The sequence below is a fragment of the Panthera uncia genome, chromosome D1 (genome assembly GCF_023721935.1).
Source record: "Panthera uncia isolate 11264 chromosome D1, Puncia_PCG_1.0, whole genome shotgun sequence".
NCBI lineage: Eukaryota > Metazoa > Chordata > Mammalia > Carnivora > Felidae > Panthera > Panthera uncia.
The window spans coordinates 25968554-25988206 of NC_064808.1; the positions used below are offsets into that span (position 1 = coordinate 25968554).

Genomic DNA, 19653 nt, shown 5'->3' on the forward strand with positions numbered 1-19653 from the left:
GCGGCGGTGCGTGCCGGGCAGCCGATCCCGAGTTCCAGCGGCGTGTTGCCCAGGCAAGAGGTGAGCACTGTGTCAGGTGAAAATTCCTGGCTTCTAAATCTTAACAGCGAATTCAAATGGTTCGAAAACGCAGTTGCGGCCGAACAAAGGCTGGTGGGTCCCGCAGTTTGTAAGCTCTGATCCACCGGTAGGAGTCCTCTTAACCCTGGGCAGGGATTCCAGGCCCTACTCCCCTCCCCGGGAAGAAGGCAGATTTCTATTGCCCCAAGCCGGTTGTTGCTGGAGAAGCTCCCTTGTTCACCCTGGAAAAATTCAGGCTGGCAAAGCCAGTGAGAAGGGCTGGAGAATTTTAATGAGAGGGTGGGGAAAACCAAGGGCAATGTATCTAGTGGGGGCCTGTTTCCCATCCCCTCCCCCATCCCAGTAGCTCTCGCCCCCTGAGGACCCCTAACCACTCACCTCCTTCCCCACCACGCTCATAAGATTGGCCACCTATTTATTAATTGCATACCATGTGCCAAGCACAGAGAGACAATTGACATGAACAATTCAATCCTCACCATCGCCTTGTGGAGTAGGCACGACACTTGGCGTGTTTTATAAGTGAGGGAAGAGAGGCTCCTCCAGAATAAAATGGAATGGAAGAGACCCCTCGCCAAAGAAGAGGATATTGGCAGATGAAACGGACAGGAGTCCTGATTGAGAGGACAGCATATGCAAGGAATAATAGATGAAGGCAGTGGCGTGCCGGAGCCAGCTTGAAAAGCTTGTGAGAGCCAATTGTTAAAATTCAGGAATTTTGTAAAGCTGGTTGTTAAAGACATCCGTTATTAAAAAGTAAACTGCATCAGGGCGCCTGGGTGGCTCAGGCGGTTAAGCGTCCAGCTCTTGATTTCCAATCAAGTCATGATCTCATGGTTCTTGAGATCGAGCCCCGTGTCGGGCTCTATGCTGACAGTGCGGAGCCTGCTTGGGATTCTGTCTCTCGCAAAATAAAGAAATGAACATTAAAAAAATTAAACTGTTTCAACTCACAAACTATATTTACAACTAAGTTTAATAGAGATTCAAAATCCATCACTTCCTAATTATTTTGCTACATTTTACAACTAGCTATGTTCTTCAGGCTATGTCTATTTGCACCACTATAGTTGGTGGAAATACTATATAACGGTGTAATGTGCATTACTTCCTGATAATGTCATGTTGGTATTTTGATATTGGCCATCATGAGAGTTTTTACACCGTGGAAACTGGTGAATGTAGAAATCAGGTTTGTTCCTACCCATCTCCACTCCCCCAAAGTGTTGGTTGTTGAACATTTACTAGCACACCACCAGATACGAAACAGAAGTACCACTTTGTTCATAACTGAGCTAAATAAAGAGAAAGCTGCTCTGAAGCATTTGAAGTTGGGCTGAAGGTATAAACGAGGCTTCCTTCTTCCTCTGGCCTGATTGGCCCACTCCGTTGTAAACATGACAGAGGCAGGAAAGAAGCTCCTGGTCAGGCCTGGCCACAAAGGCTGTACCCTGAAATAAATAGGCTTTCATGGAGCACGTGTGTGCTGACCTAAGATCTAGTAAGCCTACCCTCTGGTAACATGGGGCCCAAGGAATGTTCTGGACTCTGGTCAATCAGATTAGTGACTTCTACTTTCTGGTAATTAGGGTACAGGGAATCTAGAGGTAAAATACCCTGCAGGTGGGGGACTGAAGTCCCTCCTCTCCAGTGGTAACTGTTTTGAGCAAGATAGAACATGGAACTTTATTGAACATGAAACCAGCTGTATATACCGCACCCCCTTCATCACAGATCTGTTAGTCCTGAGGGAAATACAAAATTTAAGTGTAATGGGAAAACCTCCCACTTCTTTATGCAAGTGATTTGTTCCCCACTCTACAGCCAAAGGAGTCAGGCAGGATCTGGGCCCGCAGGAGCCTGACTTCTAGGAAGAGAAGGAAGAGAGAGCCTATCACCGCTTTAACGTTTTCGCGGGAAGCGAACATGGGTGCTTCCTGGCATACCCGCCTTTTCAACAGTGTCTTGATTTTGTCGCCAACCAGATCTGTGGCCTTGAGAAAGTCACCCAACCCCTCTGAACCTGTTTCCTCATCTGTAAAATGGAGACGTTGCTCTCACAGGATGGTTGGTGGGGGTCAAGAAATAAGGTGACAGATGTGAAGCTACCCCCAGTTGGGAGGAAGGTGAGTCTTTTTTCTTGAGAGGGCCGACCACATTTCTTCCAGGCAGCACCCCATCGCCCACAGTAGACAAGCCAAGGGCTCAGCCTCTCTGCAGGTGGGTCCTCTGAGGGAGGGCTGTGGCCACCCACCACCCGGCGCCTTCACCTTCCACACCAGGGAGTCAGCTCACACAGAAGGTGCGTGCGCAGCGCCTGGAGGAAACAGAACTAGAGGGGAACCCGAAAAATGAATCCCTGAGCTGAGAATCCACCTATCTCAGGGTTTCTTTTGGTTGTGGGGTAGGGGGTGTGGGGGGAACAGAGTGGCTCTAACTAGCTTAAGTAACAAGAGGGGCTGACAGGGAGGTTCTCTGGTTGCAAGCAATAGAAACTAACATGAGAGAAATGTTAAGAAAGGAGGCATCCAGGTCTCTAGAAGGAAAGGAACGCGGTGCTGCCAGTGGAGGGCTGCACTGCAGCTTTCGATCCTCAGAGAGGAAATGTGGTTGGGGCTCCACCCCGGCTCCAAGTCCATCTCTGTCCATGTTGGGGAGGGAGGGGTGGCCAGGCTCCTGTGACAGCAGCCCCCTCAAGCACTCAGAGTGGGGGGACAAGCTGCGTTCAAAGACACCACATGTCTCTCATGGGCCTCATGCTGATTGGTGCGTGGCCTCTTATCTCTTCCTCCACATTCCTGCCTCGCCCTCCTCGTAAAGTAACTCCTCAGTGACTCACACAGCCACACTGGGCTTCCTATTTGCAACCCACAGCAAACGGTTTCCTAGTCCCAGTTCCTAGGAGTTATGTCACAAGCTGGGGGAGAGGGGGGCCAGAGCGGCGAAGGTCACACAGTCAGCAGGGTCCGGAAGGAGGATTCCTCTGGAGGGAGGAATCAATCAGTATCAGCGATTCCATCTGTCCATTCACAGACTCACCGAGGATTATTAATCTCATCTCAGAGTTGATCTGAATGCAGCTGGTTCTGTAACTCTGAACACTGCATATGAATTAAGCCTGCATTCATTTTACTCCTTTGTTCATTTATTCATCCAAGCATTCTTCCAATGAAGCAGGTTCTTCACTTTCTCTGAGCCTCTTTTCTCATCTGGAAAACGTGCATAATACCCCCTGCTTGGGGTTGTTTCAAATGAAGTGAGATAACGTGTGTAAAGCGCTCAGCTCACGACCTGACACCACCATTTTGCTTGGTAGGGTTTGCTGGGCACATTTTGCACCCGGGTTTCTGGTCCTTAACACAAAACCCTCCTGTTTCTCTCATGGTGGGACCCACTAGGTGGCAGCCCGAACTTAGAAGTGGGAGGGAAAAGACCCCCCGCCCCCCACCCCCCTTTGCTTTCTAGTCCTCTCGCATCCAGAGCTGACATGTATCAGCTTGTTCATTAGTATACAGGAAAAAATCTAGTTTCGAAACCTGTGAGGAGGAGGAGACATTCGGCCATTCACTGCAAAAATAAACACAGGTGCAGGCCGGGGCCTTTCTGAGACGCTGCAGGCGGCTGCCGGCTGAGAGGCACATTTTACTCATGTGGGGTGGGGGTGGGGGGATCTCTTTTCAGAACCAGTTGCAAGGTGAAAAGTCCGGTTCACATGAATAGAAGAAGCTAGACTGAAAACTCATTAACACTTATTGTCTGTGTTGGTCTGCCGAGGCTGCTATACCCAAATTCTGCAGATTGTGGGGCTTAAGCAAGAGATGTTTACTTCTCACACTTCTGTAGGCTGGGAAGCCCAAGCCCAAGGTGCAGGCCAGTTCTTGTTCCTGGTGAGAGCTCTCGTCCTGGCTTGCAGTTGGCTGCCTTCTTGCTGTGTCCTTACATGGCAGAGAGAGTTCTGGTGTCTCGTCCCCTTCTTATAAGCACACTGATCCTATCTTGGGGATCCCACCCTCATGATCTCATCCAAATATAATTACCTCCCAAAGTCTCCCTCTCCATATACCAGCACATCAGGGATTAACATACAGGTTTGGGGCGACGGGGGGGGAGGGGGGGGGTTGGGGGGAGGGTGGCACAAGTCAGTCTGTAGCATCATCTACAGTGTATTCCTAGTTATTCCTCCCTCCTGTCATTTATCTACCTAGTTCCTATTAGTCATATATATATATATATATATACACACACCATCCAACCATTAATGGATGACAATAATAAATAAATAGGCAGATAGACAACAGTCCCTAAGTAAGTACATATCTCTATCTCTACTTACATATAAATAAACAAACATAAATATATATAAATACAGATATTTATCTCTTGGCTGTTGTCTATCTATTATCTGTTATTATTGTTATCCATGAATGGATGGATGGTCTAGACCTATGCTGTCTAATAGAACTTTCTGCAATGATAGAAATGTTCTGAGTCTGTGCTGTTTAATAGAGAAGCCATTAGCCACATGTGGCTGTTGAGACTTGACATGTGGCTAATGCAATCGAGGAACTGGATTTTAAATTTTATTTCATTCTAATTATTATATTTCTGTATATTTTACTTTTTATTATTTTATTTTAGAGAGAGAATGAGCCGGGGAGAGGGGTAGAAGGAGAGAGAGAATCTTAAGCAGGCTCCATGCTCAGTGCTGAGTCCAATGAGGGGCTCGATCCGATGACCCTGGGATCATGACCTGACCTGAAACCAAGAGTCGGACATTCAACCAACTGAGCCACCCAGGTGCCCCATTATATTTCAGTTTAAATAGCCACATGGGTTACTGGCTACTGTGTTGGACAGCTCAGATCTAGACAGAGGTATATAAATAGATAATAATCCATCATGCTCGTAGGGTGTCATGCAGGTATAAGCCAGGCACTTTCTCCTTTCAGCTCTATAGTCACATCATAAACTAGATCTTCTCTTCATTTCACAGATAAGGCTCAAAGAGGGGACATGACTTGTCCAAAGTAACTAGAATGAGGTAAAAGTGAGGTTCAAATCCAGGTCTGAATGATTGCAAATCCTAAAATGGGGATCCCTATACCCATGTGGTAACAATGGTCATGGCATAGATTCAGAGCTACAGTAAAACCTTTAAAAAAGATTTTAGTGTCCTCTTACTCCATATGTAGCTTAAAATGAAGACAATTCTCCCACTTCCACCCCATGGCGACTACATTACTTTTTTTTCCCTAAATATCAAATGATATTTTGACATTCTCTATCTTCCCCCCAACCTCCCATTCATTTCCCTCCCCCTCATTTTGAGTACCTGCCTTGCTGAAGCCCTAATTCTGCTTAATCTTTGGCCAGGTAAGCCAACATCATGTATACAAGGTATGAGGTTTATCCTGTATTGATTGCAGGGTACAGAGCCAGATAATTTCCCCACTAAATTCTCTTCCAACTCAGTAAGTCTGGGATTGTATAATTTCAGAAAAAAAACAAGATACATCCTTTCATCACACGGCGATTTCTAATATTCTGAGAATTTGTAAATGCTTGTTAAAATCTTTTTCTTATGGGGAATGGAGAAATTAATTTTAAGTGACAGAAAAGACAAGATGTGAGCAGAATCGCCTCTAACACCTTGGAAAGAAAATTATCACTAAGACAACGTGCTTTATTTCAAATGCAAATTTTGCCAAGAAAAAAACAAACTCAATTTCAACTAAGCTCAACAGACAAATGCAGCAAAGAAATGGCATCCTTGCAAAGCTCTACCTGATTCACCTAGATTTGCTCCATCGAGCACTATATTTCAGAGGCTGAATAAAAACCAAAACCCATTCATTAATAACCCAGTGCATTCTGAATGGCACTTTATTGATATGAACAATGTAAAATGAAAGTATTCGGCGTACTGTGGTTTCATTTGTAAAATATGCGGTTCCTGAAATTTTCATTTGGATTGCAATTGTCCCCAGTCGGTCCAGTTGTTCCCAATTGGATTGGATTGTCCCCAAATCGGTTATTCCTTTTCTTACAATTTGGGTGCCTGATTTCATTTGACAGCTCTGAAATTTGGGTTTATAACATTTGTTGATTCTTGGAAGATGGCAATTTGCTCTCTGTCCCCAAGGAGATATTGTGGGCATCCTCCTCCCTAGTTAAAGATCACTGATAAGGAAAACTGTGTAACATCATTAGAAGATGCAACTGTAGACTCTGTCCTTTCTAAACCTAAATGTTTCCAGAAGGAAGGGGACTTTGGTTTTCATTTGGATGCATTTGTTTTTTATTTCATCTACCTCTTACAAGCTGGAAAATGCACTGAATGAAAGGTGGTCCTTCACATGTTGGGCTCTGTGTCTCAAGGATCAATCTTTCCTGATCGTAAGTTCTGCGAGGGGCAGTGCTGTGTCCTGTTCACTGTTGAATCCTCATCACTTAGCGTGGAGTCTGCTGCAGAGTAGGTACTTAGGAAATGTTTGCTCAGCCAATGAAGAGCTGGCTGGATGGCTATGTGGAAGGTTCTATCAGTGCTTACTGTATAGTTCCAATGAGATGAAAGATTAATGATCCATAGGATAAAACCGTGCCCATAATGCATGGTCCTGGCAGAAAGGCAGCCCTGGAGCCTTTCTTCAGCCCTCATTTCTGCTCAGGTGTGGCATCTGATTTCTGGTCCTAGTCTTTGGTTCTCTTACCTGGGCCCATTCTAAGGAATTGGTCCCCCAAACACCGAAGGCTAGTATAGGACCTACCAGTTTTGGTGACAAAATCTTAAGGAGAAGTAAACTCTTAGTTTCCAAAGCACCTGGATATGAATATATGAAGCAATTCATACAATTTGGCAGCTCTGTGTTTTCACAGTCTTAAGACTTTCCAGGCCCTTTCTTTTAACATTACCAATTTTAATCTAGAAAATGGGTCTTCTCCAGGAGGATGCAAATAGCTTTTGACTTTGCCATCACAAATCCTAGCAGCGTAAGGTGAAGCAGGAATAATCTAATCCAACATCTGGCTTACTTGTAGACTCTGTGCCCCAAATCCAACTGTTTCCAAATATCCTGTGGGCAAGACATCTATCTGGGTGGTAGCCTGATTTTTCATTAGGTTGTGTTGGTGTCACTAGAGATATGGCCTCAAGAGGTGTGGCCTCCACAGGCCCTGTGGGTCTCCCAAAGGCTGTAGCTACCAACTGTGATGGAGTTGGCACCAGGGGCAAATGCAAACTCTTTTATATGTTCAGTGAAAGTCCATCAGAGTCCAGAGCAAGCTCATATAGCCCATTTAGAGACCAGGTAACCTGGAGGGCCTTTACCTTCAAGAGTTTGCTAGAATTCTTTGGTTTGGAGGAGGGGTTCGTGGTGAAACTGTTAGGCTAATAAAACTTTATTTCAGTTCTAAGGAGTCAGATGGACTCTCTTTAAATATGAGTTATATGTTTATGTGAAAACAGGAACACTGAAAGGTTAAAATGAAGCGCCCAACTGTGCAAACCAGTATTTTGCCACAACCACACCTCCAAGACATCATAGAGAGACTCCAAGCAATTATGTTTCTTGCTAACCGTCTGTGTACATTTTACAGGTAATTGACCGTTGACCACTCCCTCACTAATGTTTCCATTATGTGGTTCCACACCCTTCCTTAGGTGCATTCTTTCCAGCTTTCAGTGGCCAGCAGAGCTCATGAATTGGATGCATGACAGTGACTCACAGAAGTCTAGAGATCATCCTTTGGAATAAGTTTGCTCTCCTTTTTCTGATGGGACTGCAGTAGGGAAAGGCTGGGATTGCCATGTGTCTTTTCCAGCTCCCTGCGTCTGTGTCTGTCTGCCATTCCTGGGATGAATGGCACTTCCCTATATTTGATCATTTCATTTGTCCTGAAGGTTCAGAGCAGCCAGGGTCCAGGAGGGAAGAAAAAGAAAATGGAGGCAGAGGGAACCCCTCCGTTCCTGGGCACACTGGCCCTGTTCTCTGCAATGGTGAGTGAGCACCATAAAATTTTGTGGAGGCTCCAGGTTTAGTCCCCATCACCGCAGCAAGACAGTGGCTTTGGGAGTGTTTTTTGTGCACATGTGAGCCCTCTTTACAGAGGGGCAGAGAGAGGGGTAAAAGTTGCTTCTTCAGTCTCTAAGTACTTCTGAGTACTTGCAGAGATCTTCAGACTAGGCTCCAGTGAGAAACAACATGCAGTTACTGTCCAAGCTGAGTCTGAATGGAGCCACAAAAGCCCCCGGGTTGTGGCTCTCCATTAGGACACAGGGACTCCTCCAAAACACTCAGAGTTGGTTTTCATTTGTCTATTTTTGTTACAGGAGATAGTTTTACTTACCTATATTCTAAGTCTCCTTGGCCTCAAGGCTACTTCTTACTCAATATTCTGTTTTCTTAGACCTTTGCTCTGAACATAGCCCATCATGGCCTCTGAGGCTTGACCATTGAGTTTCAGCATCTGTTGCTAATAGACTCCGTGTCTTGGTATTTCCTACAGAGAGAATCCAGTTGGCTTGGCCCCATGTGCTGAGCTACATTTCTTGTGGCTGGTCAGCCTATGAATTTGTGGCTCCTGGGTCAGAAGGGTCTCCTGTTCAATCAGCGTACATCAGAGGGCAGGGCATTGATACAACACACAAATAGGGCTGAACGTAAGGCAGACATCATGATTGCTGGGACTAGCAAAGGCAGGGAAAGGTAGGTGGTCTTGGAAGTTTGTGTCCCATACCAATGTCATCCTGGACTCCTTGGGAGCCACTGACCTGGATGGGACTTCTTTATGCTCTGAGAAGGGCATATGACAAGACATTGGCTTATTCTGCCCTGGGTGCCCTGGGAAGTCATTGGCTCCAAGATCACAGTCATGGGTGTGTTGACTGGATGGCCAGGGGTGAGTTCTTTTTGGCCAAGGAGCTCATGCCTCAGGCTGGGATGGCTTCTGAGACCACAATAGGTGCTCTTGTCCGATAACTCACTGTGCAGTTGGATTGTGAAGGGGATTCCATCTCACCATATAGAGGAAATAGAATGAGAAAGTAGGCAGGTTTGGGGGAATGAAAGCTTATGCCTTTTATTTTAAAATAAAAAAATTCTACCAGCATATGAACACTCTGTTCCTGCACAGGCCAAAGATGTACGAAGTTAATCAGAAAGCAAAGCATGAAGTGACAACAGCTAGAGTCCAAGTTCCTGTTCAGTACTTATCTTTGCCTCATGTGTATCTAATGTGGTTGGTGGGAATTGCCAGCCTAGGTTTTCCACCCTGAGTGAAAGCACAGGTACAAGTGCTTGTATTGCCTCTGAAATGTAAACAGTGACAACAGCAACAGCAAAATACAGCTCCACATGAGGCTGGCTTTTGTGGGCAGTTCCAGAGTTGGGAACATTTTCATTTTTTTTATTTTATAGAATATATATTATTTTATTTTATAGAATTTGTGACCAATTAGTTCAGTAGATAGAAGGAGCTAAAATATTTCACCACACAAGACAGAATTATGAAGCTAATACTTTAGTAAGAATGCCTTCAAATATACTTTTCAAATCATTTTCAGATACAATATGCCATATGCTCCTCACAAACATCATGGGAGGTAGGATGTGTTATACTTACTGTTTCAAAAAATTTTTTTTATGTTTATTTATTTTTGAAAAAGAGGGAGACACAGTATGGGTCGGGCAGGGGCAGAGAAGGGGAGACACAGAATCAGAAGCAGGCCCTAGGCTCTGAGCTGTCAGCACAGAGCCCGATGTGGGGCTCAAACCCACGAACCGCGAGATCATGACCTGAGCCGAAGTCGGACACTTAACCGACTGAGCCCCCCAGGCGCCCCATTATACTCAATTTATAGATAAGGAGTCAGAAAATGGTTTAGAGTGAGTTGTCTAAGGCCTTGACTATTCATGGCTTCTTCAAGATTTCCAGACCAATGAATGATATATTCTGATTCTGTTTGGTACAAACCTTCTCTCAGTTAGTATATGGGTGGGGTGAATTTAAATATAAGCAAGAGATGGGGGAAATAAGGTGAGGTCACAGTTAATTTATGTAATATACATTGACAGCCTCCCTCCATAATTTATAAAAGTCTGGCCAAGGTCAGAGAATGAAAATAATCAATTTCTAGATTTCATTATGTAATGGCTTTCACTAAAGTATGGGTTTGACATATGGAGACAAATTCTGCCACCTCACAAATGTCCCTGTTTTTGAAACCTGCGTAGTCAAAGCAACTTAACATTGTCTAAAAGGATTTGTTTCTGGCACTATTCTATTTCCTAAATTTTCCTTCCAGAAGCCCCCTACATTTTAGTACTTACCACAGGCTAGGACTCTAATCTGTAACCATTCACCTTGCGAAATCAAGAGACCTTTCAATTCTCAGGACACTAACTTATTATCTTTGGAAGGGCAGAGCCACAATAATATCAATTCCACTTGACACTAACTTTGCTTCAAAAGACTCTATAAAGAGACTCATCAATTTCCTCATCCATGCAGGTGTGTGGTGGTGAGCTACATTTAATGGCACCTGAGCTAAGATCATGCAATTCAATTTACAAGTATTTATTATCTGCTGAGCAAGATGTGGTGCTACCTGGGGCTTGACCACAAATCATTCTTAGACCCAGAAGTCGTATCAGTAGCACTGCTGCTGGGATGGCACGTGGTTGGGGCAAGGCCGGCCAGTCCACCAGGGTTTCAAATGCATGCATTTCCACCTGATGCGCAAGTCAAGGGGGACAGTCCTCTCTGCGGCAGTTTCCACAGGGATCACTCACTTGCTGTCTGGAGTGCTGATCAATTCCAGTGCCGAGGAGGTTCCTTTTGAAGGTTCTGCCCACCCACGCTCCTCCTCTGGTCTGGGAACTAGCCCCCAACAAAGGCTCTTACTGAAAGAGTCAGTCCAGGAGGCCACGCTTGCCTTACAGGATTCTACCTCCTTGGTTATAGCTGATTGGATAGGCACAGGACCCAAGGGTGGCTCCTCCACAGGCCGATGGACTGGACCGCTCAGAGTCTCAATATTTGGGAAGAGATGGTACCAGAAAGGGGTGGGTACAGGAAAGAAAAGGTGGTGCAGAGTGGGTCCTGGGATGGATTCTCGGCTGTGTACACAGTAAAGAGAAAACAGAGAATGCTAGAAGGCCAAGGGAAGCAAGAGAACTGAGCAAATACACAGAATATACAGAGAGAAACAGAGATGAAAGCACATACAGAGAGAAGATGTGAGAGAACGCAAGAGTGTCCCATGTGGGAGCTGTGTTTTGTTTCTATGAAATGGCCCTGTGTTCTCTCGGTCAACCCCCACACTTTTGAGCAAGTGTGAACTGTCCCTGCAAAGGTCTTTGGCTAGAATACCTTCAAGGTGGGACTGACTATAGGGGAGAATTTAATTTCTAAAGCATGGATCTGAGTCAGTTACTGCTCTAAGCTGGATCACTATATTTCCCTAAGAGTGTTTAGCTGTATTTTGTAAGCAAAGTCCAAACTATATTCTGGTGTGTGGTAGAAGGAACAGATCAAGTTTAAATTATTTTCTCAAACTTTAGAAATAATATCTGTTATTTTCCTCATTAAACATTGAATGCATAGAAAAAGGTGGCCTAGGTACAAAGAAGAAGCTTATTTATCTATAATCAATATTTAAGTCTTTTGATCCATTTTCTCTAATTTCCGTCTCTTCTAATTTCTGTTAGAAGAATTTTCTTTTCTTTCTTTCTTTCTTCTTTTGGTCAGGTATTTAAATTCCTGTCTTTCTCCATCTGTACTCTGATATATATTTTTCCTATCCGTTCTTCCATCAAGATTATTCAGAAATTATATGTTCTACTGCTGAATTCTTAAGTGCACAACATAACTTCCAGGACCAGAGAACTGGTGCTTATATAATCCACTCTGTCTCAGTCAGCCCAGGCTGCCATAACAAAGTACGACAGACTGAGTGGCTTTTAAACAACAGAAATTTATTTCTCACACTTTTGGAGGCTGGAAGTCCAAGATCAGGGTGCCAGCAGGATCAGGGTCTGGTGAGAACCCTCTTCAGAGTTGCAAGACCATTGACTTCTTAGTGTATCCTCACATTGCAAAAAAAGAAGGCAAGAGGGCTCTCTGAGATCCCTTTTACAAGGGCACTAATCCCATTCATGAGGACTCCACCTTTATGACCTATTCAACCCCAAGGCCCCACCTCCTAATAGCATCACATCGGGATTAGGATTTCAACATATGAAGGCGGGGGTGGGGTGTGGGGTGGGGGTTGAGACACAACATTAAGTCCATAGCACAATAGCACACCCTGAAAGAGGAAACTTGCTGTTGCATAGGTAACCACTGCCCTCTCAGATCATAGGTACCAGGGCACACAATAGACTTTCAGGTTCTTGAACCATGGGACTGCCTCTCCTAATGCATAGCATAGAATCTGCTACCTCATAATGACAAGCTGTCATGGCCTCACCGCCTGCTTGTTTGGATACATGGCACTGAGAGAGGACTGCTCCCCTGCAGTCTTGAACAGCAGCTGAGAACACCGTTTCCTCAATGGCACTCTCTGGAAAAAGCCCAAATGCATTTCTTTTCATGAAGGCAGAAAACTCACATCAAAACAAGTTCCAAAAAGTGTTTATTATGCCACAAATGCATCGTCCTCTATACACTTTATCTGAAGTCCTTTACATATCCAATCATCTTTTTTTTCTTCACAAGAACATAGGGCGTCCCTCACATGACCCTTGTCTACTTTTTAAACTTCCTAGCACAGTTCAAGAAACGCATCACAGACAAGCGTGCAGGCAGCATGGTGAAATGGAAAGCAAGTTGAATCATGAATCAGCAGGCTTGGGGTGGAATCCTCCAGGAGGTCACGCCACTTTTCTGGACTTCTCATTCCTTCTCCGAGATTGCCAAGGTCCTCTGTGGCTTCTTCGACTGTCTGGAGGGTCATGAGGAACATAGAGCCCCTGGGCTCCCACGGGACTCTATTTTTGCCTCCATGAGGCACTTCTGCCTTTCCTCAGAGGCAGCTGTCCAGGCGTCTGTCCCCTCCATGACACCAGGAGACTCTTCAGAGAAGGGACCACATATTAATCACAGAAAATCTGGCAATGGCAGCTGTCTCCCCATTGGTGGAAAAAAACATGAACAGATTGATTTCTTTTCAACTTAAGGTTTTCCTTCCATATACTTTTCTTAAACCTGTGGTGTCTAGTTTATCAGAGTGTCTGATTTAGCACGCTATATTTTTAGTCGTCTCAGTTGATGAACTCAATATTTCATGGGGTTCTGCAAAGACTGCAATGATTTGTTTCTCCATCCTCTTAGCAAGCTGGGGCCACACCACTGCAGACTGTAGGCTCATTCTCTGTAAGTCACTGGAACATCCAAAGCTCAGACATTGTCTTTGAAGCATATATTTTAATTACACTAAGGTCTTGAAACTTCATTGTCACATACAGGATTTCCAGGCATTTACCAAGTAGACAAAGTACTGGGTTGATATCATTGCACTGATGAAATATTAATATTATTGATAAGGCGGGACAATGTGGCTGACTTTATCAGACTCATACCATTTGCATGAAAAGGCTGAGTTTCTTTGGCTCTTTGTTCATTCAAGTGCATTGAATACCTATTTGGATAGACTTAGGCATTGTGTTAATCTGTCAATAAAATCTTGCACCATCCACAGTGTTTTGCAAGCTGATTTAGGTTTTGGACTACAACAACTGGCCATTGGTAGAAATATACCATATATACACATGGAAATTACAAAAATACATTTTATTTATAGCTGTTTTTTTTTTTAAGTAACAAAAAACTAACACTATGAAAGATCAACCAGCATACCAAAAGGACACTACCTAATATCATCTGAACAAGAGACTTGTCTGGGGATACCATGACACATCATCTCCGGAACTTTCCAGAAAGGGCAATTTGCCATTGGGAAATAAAAACAGCTTCTTTGAAAAGTCTGTGCTTTGACAGTTTGAATCTCCCACTCTAATCAGTTCCACTCCTACTCTTCTCTCAACTTTTAAATTTCTACCTTCTCTCAGTAAAGACCAAAGAAACTCATGAGGGAAATGGAAAGATGGGCTCAAGAAGGCATGGACACAGCTGAAGCTAGATGGGTCATGGGTGAAGGCAGGACAGGACCTTGTTCTCCAACAGACACCAGGTAAGCCCCAGCAGAGTTGGTGAGGGAACCAGAGTGTTCCCTCTCCTGGGCTACCTGAAGTTTTACTTTTGCACTGACAGTCAGCAGCTGGTGCCTCAGGGCTGTGAGGCAGTGTCCACCCAGAGCTCTAGAAGCTGACTCACCATGCCAGGGAATGTCATTTACCACATCACGGTCACAAGGTCAGCAGCCCTGTCCTTTCAGCAAATGTCCTCCTGCATCCATTAACTACAGGGGCGTGGAGGGAGGGAACTGGCAAACTCCATACACTTAAAAAAAATGTTATTTACATTTAAATGTAAGTCAACAGATTTTCTACATTCAGAAGCTCCTATAAACAGAGGCTGCAGCCTGGGGAGACCGAGGAGTCCACTCTTTCTGCTTCAAACAGGCATCAATTGCTACTTCCTTCTGTATCGCTCAGCAGCACATGCTGGACATCGCTGTTGAAGAGACAGAGGTTTTCCTGTCAAAGTCCATGTATCCATTATCTCAAAAAAGAGAGAAGCTTGTTCTCAGGCCACCTTCATTGCAAGGCAAAGAAAAACCTCCACAAATGACTGTTTTTCTTTTGTAGGATCTTAAAAGCTCTTAGCACCAATTCTCTTTCAGTGAGATCCCAATGTGCGGGGTGCTCAAGTTCCAAAACAACAACACCTCTTCAGAAACTTGTCAACACGAATCCGCCATTCCCTCTCATCTGCTCTCTTTCTCAGCCTTTGTTTAGTTAATGGAAGGACAAAAGAGTCAGGACTATTTATAGGTACAGTCATCGACAGTCCTGATTTTGATCCACTTCATCTGAATATGAACCTTTGAAAGAAAAGGACTGAAGTTTCTTGGCTGGAGTCCGTGCCTCCTTTACAGACCGGAGGAGATTTTAACAATTACAGTCATGGCTGAATGAGAGAGAGTACAGTCTGGTGCTTAATCAGATGCCTGCATTGCCTTTAACACAGAAACAGAGTTAACATGCAGAACTCACCGAAGACAGAGCAATGTTCTCCCCCTTCTGGTGATTTATTAAAATGTGGCATTGGATAGGGATCTGCAGATTAGTTAGTGTCTCTTGTGACTAAGGCTCCAAAGGGAAATACACCCACAGTTCAAACATTTAACTTCACAGATTATCAAACATATGGTCCCACACAGGGACTTCTTGACATACAATCAGTTGAATAAGCCAAGAATCAAGTTGTTCAAGAGTCTCCTCTGTTGCCCAGAAGCCCCACTGTTCACCTGTTCAGAGACTGAGGGTGAGAAAGACTCACACACGGTCTATGCCTCAAGTCCCAACACGTTAGGCTGAGAAAGCAGAAGACGGCTTCCTCAGAGTCTGGAAGTCCCACGGGGCTAAGGCATTAGACCTGGAACTCAAACATGTCTGTCTGTTTCTTGGCCAGCTTGGCCACCTCTTCCCGGATGGCCTTCACGAGGGCCGCCGTGGAGATGTTGGTCAGGGGCGTGTCAGACGGGTCGTTCTCGGTGAGGCTCTGCTGCGAGGCCGCCGCGGATGGCACCGGGGCCTGCTCCAGGCTGGGGTGCATGCCTGCTGGCTGGCTGTACTGGCGAGGGAGCCTGGAGGGAGAGTTTTGCTGATAACGTGACCGGGGGTAAGCCTCGATGTACCCTGGGAGGGGGACCTGCAGAGGGTGTCGGGAGAGAAGAGAAGGGCCCGGGATTAGGAAGGGGTTCAAGTCACAGGACACGCTTGATACTGGACGCAGGAGGGGACTGAAGGCAACGAAAGAGATCCAGAAGAAAATGGGAGACCACCGTGCACATAAAAAACCTGGAGTCTGTTTAGAAAATAGGTAATTTGGACTCGCTGGATATGCTGGTTGGATGAATTAAGTAGGTGTTTTGAAGGTTGCTATAAACAGCTGGAACATGCCCGAGTCTCCACCTGAATCTATCTGCCTACCTTTTTAACATAAGCACAATCCAGCAAACAGAAGTACTGTTCTTTATGGACCTCAAAGGACTCAGGGATTTATTCCCAACGATAACTGCTAACACTGAAGGAGTCCTATGCTTAGGGCTTTCCACACATTATCTCACTTAATTCTCAAAGCAACAACCTAGGAGATAGATGTTGTTATCCTTGTTTTACAGAAGAGGACACTGAAGAAAAGTGTGTCACAGTCTCAGGTGACATGGTTAACAAGCCACTCAGATATGCTTTGAGCAGGTCTGTCTGATGCCAAGGGCTGGGAGTTAATCACTGTACTGTCTCGGATCTGGGATATGATCTTGGTTTCTTGAAAAATTTCTTCTTTTCATTAAAAGTGGAAGACACAGGGGCACCTGGGCGGCTCAGTCGGTTAAGCGTCCGACTTCGGCTCAGGTCATGATCTCGCGGTCTGTGAGTTCGAGCCCCGCGTCGGGCTCTGTGCTGACTGCTCAGAGCCTGGAGCCTGTTTCAGATTCTGTGTCTCACTCTCTCTCTCTGACCCTCCCCCGTTCATGCTCTGTCTCTCTCTGTCTCAAAAATAAAATAAACGTTAAAAAGAAAAATTTAAAAAAAAGTGGAAGACACATACTTCTGTGCTTAAATATATGGACATATCTAGTAATAAGGACAAGTCAGTGATCTGTAATTCAGGATCAACTTTCCCACAGAAACAGTGCCACACATGGGGATGCTGTTCAAGGGCAATCCACAAAAGGCCTTTATATCCCATAATGCTAGTTGGAAGCCTGTGGGGTGAATGCCTGTGGACAACGTAGGCACAGGGTGCTGTGAGGAATGGACACGTGTGGGGAGTCAGGCGGCTTTCAGGGAGCAGCAGCTTAGCTGTGTCTAGAAGATGAATAGGCCCTTGCCAGGAAAACAAGTTGGGAGGGGCTTCCAAGCAGAGGAAAAGCAAAGGCAAAGGTTGGTGTGCACGGGGATGCAGGGATGCTTTGGGAGTTTCGTCTGACCAGAGAGGATGTACAGCGTATGGAAGGAGCTCAGGAAAGACAGATGGGCAGGGCCAGATCAGAAAGCCACCAAGTGCCAGGTTACAGAGTCTAGTTTTCTATGGCACACTTCTGAGGAATACAGCATGTTTCCATTCTTTACAGAGATACTTGTCTGGGCTCTGGTGAGGATGGAGTAGGATGGGTTGGGTGAAGAGTCAGAAATTTTGGACGGGTGAATATTTAGCAGGAAAGTGGCCTCCTTCTACTCCCCGCCTGGGATGTTCTGACAAGCCCTCCTGGGAAGGCAGCTTTCTGAGATGGATGCCTGACACCTGGCCAGGGAGCCACCAGTGCGCATCAGGCAGAGGAGGGGCCTGTATTCTAGAAAGGACACTCTTGAGGTAGACCCACTGGAGGTCAAGAGGAGAGATGTGAGGCTACGTCAATGGCCTAGGTGAGGGCCTATGGGGACCGGAGTGAGGGAAGAAGTAATAGGATGGATGTCCCAAAGTTTGGGGCTTTAATTTCCCAAGACCTGATAAGAAAGACAAAGTGGCAAATGGGTACTAATGGTGGGTGAGGGCTGTGCATATTTCCCTTACACCTTAGAGGAAAACCAGAGTTGAGCTGTCCATGTCCTTGGTCCACAAGCACTAGGAATGTGCAGGAGGTGACCGGAGGGAAGCAGATCCACAGCCAGGATAGGGGACTTGCCCATCACGTCTCAGCGCAAACGTTCGTTCTTCCAGGACACCTTCCCCTGCCCTACGTTAGCCAAGGGCTCCCTGTAAGGTGCTTCCGTGCAGTTTCTCTAGAGTAACAGCCATCACCCAAGATGCCAACACCTGTCTCAGGCCACCAACTTCGTCAAGGCAAAACTGTGTCTTGCTTGCTTATCACTGTGTACCAGTGCCCAGAATTATGCATGGTACACAGCAGGGAGTCTCATAGAACTCGGGGTTCTGAGGAACACAGTTGGAAAATCACTGGAGGATGACCCGCTGGTGCCATATGTTTGTGAGGGAAGCTGTCATATCTCCTTTCTCTGCATTCCAAATTTAGCTGGAGCTTAGAGTGAGCGTCCAACTCTTGAGATCCCTCAGTTCTACAGCATCAAGCATCTTGGTACCAATGGCTGGGACAGGCAAGGGATACCTGACTCCACTGGAGTGCCCTCAGGGTAATATCCAGAAGCAGAGAAGACGAAGAGACGAGAAGTTCTTCCTCTCTTACAGTAGATTCAGGCTGGAGCCATCACATCTTGCTGGCCAAAATTCAGGACTGGCAAAAACTGCCCCTTTCCTAGGCAGTGCCCATGGCAGGCATCACCTGTTGATCACAGCACACCCCTCCCAATCCTTCTCCATCCAGCTCCAAGGATGAAACCTATTTGTCAAGCCAGGTTGAGGTGATTTTATCTGAGCTTACTCCTGAAGTCTGGAGACCTGGGATCGGGAAGGTCAGACACCCAAATGATGGTGGGACCTTTCTCCTTCTCAGATGGATGTGGAAGCGGACACCATCCCTGTCCCAATTTCTCAAGCTGACAAGCTCAGTCTCTCTGAGCTTCCTGCACTTTCTTTCACATGTGAGAAATCACCTGTTCTCCTCCCTGGTGTGGTTCCTGCATGGGCACAACCTCTCTGCTTAACTGCAGGTGGTAACTGGGCCCCAGCAAAGACCCATTTAGGTTGTGGTGATCACGTTCCTCTTAAAAACAACTAATAGAAAACTAACTCTCCCTAATACTGAGAGGATGGGCCCAGAATGATCAGATCATCCCATTAGGAAGGTTAGGTTTTGATTTGCTGGGTTCTTGTTCCTTCATCTTTAAGGCAATATGAACCCAAAGGCATCTGGAAGTCACCATTAGCCCAGCTAAGCTATCATCTGTGTCTTGAGAGCAAGAGGTTTTGGAAAACACTTCTGTTGACTCCTCCAGAGTACCCACTGGAACTTTCCATACAGAGGGTGAACCGACAAAGCTGTAGATTTACTGTTTAATTAGCACAAGTTAAGTATCATCTACTTTCTGAAAAGCACACATTATGTTTAGACTGTAAGTGGAATTATGGAGTCAAGTAAGCTCTGAATTGATCAACTCATACCCAGTGATTTTAGCTATTTAAAACAGCTGAGCACGACAAAGGAAGAAAAAAAAGCCCACAAACAACCAAACCAGATGCCATAAAGTCTCACATTAAGATTTGTAGACTTGGGGCACCTGGGTGGTTCAGGTGGTTAAGCATCCGACTTCAGCTCAGCTCATGATCTCACGGTTCGTGAGTTCAAGCCCTGTTTTTGGCTCTGTGCTGACAGCTCAGAGCCTGGAGCCTGCTTTGGATTCTGTGTCTCCTTCTTTCTCTGCCCCTCCCCAACTCTCTCACTCTCTCTCTCAAATAAACATTAAAAAAAAATAAAAAAAGATTTGTAGACTTAACAATAGGGAATCCTTACAAGTTACTCTTAAAGCT

General features: G+C 45.4%; 1 protein-coding gene across 1 annotated transcript in view; it reads right to left on the reverse strand.

Moving 5' to 3' along the window:
- Window positions 1-12719: 12719 nt before the first annotated feature.
- The window catches only part of KIAA1549L (KIAA1549 like), a 121931-nt gene continuing 114997 nt past the window's right edge, over window positions 12720-19653 (reverse strand). The window contains exon 21 of the mRNA XM_049639788.1: window positions 12720-15915. Within this exon, the coding sequence (XP_049495745.1) occupies window positions 15634-15915 (282 nt within the window). The 3' untranslated portion in view covers window positions 12720-15633. The remainder of the gene's footprint in view (window positions 15916-19653) is intronic.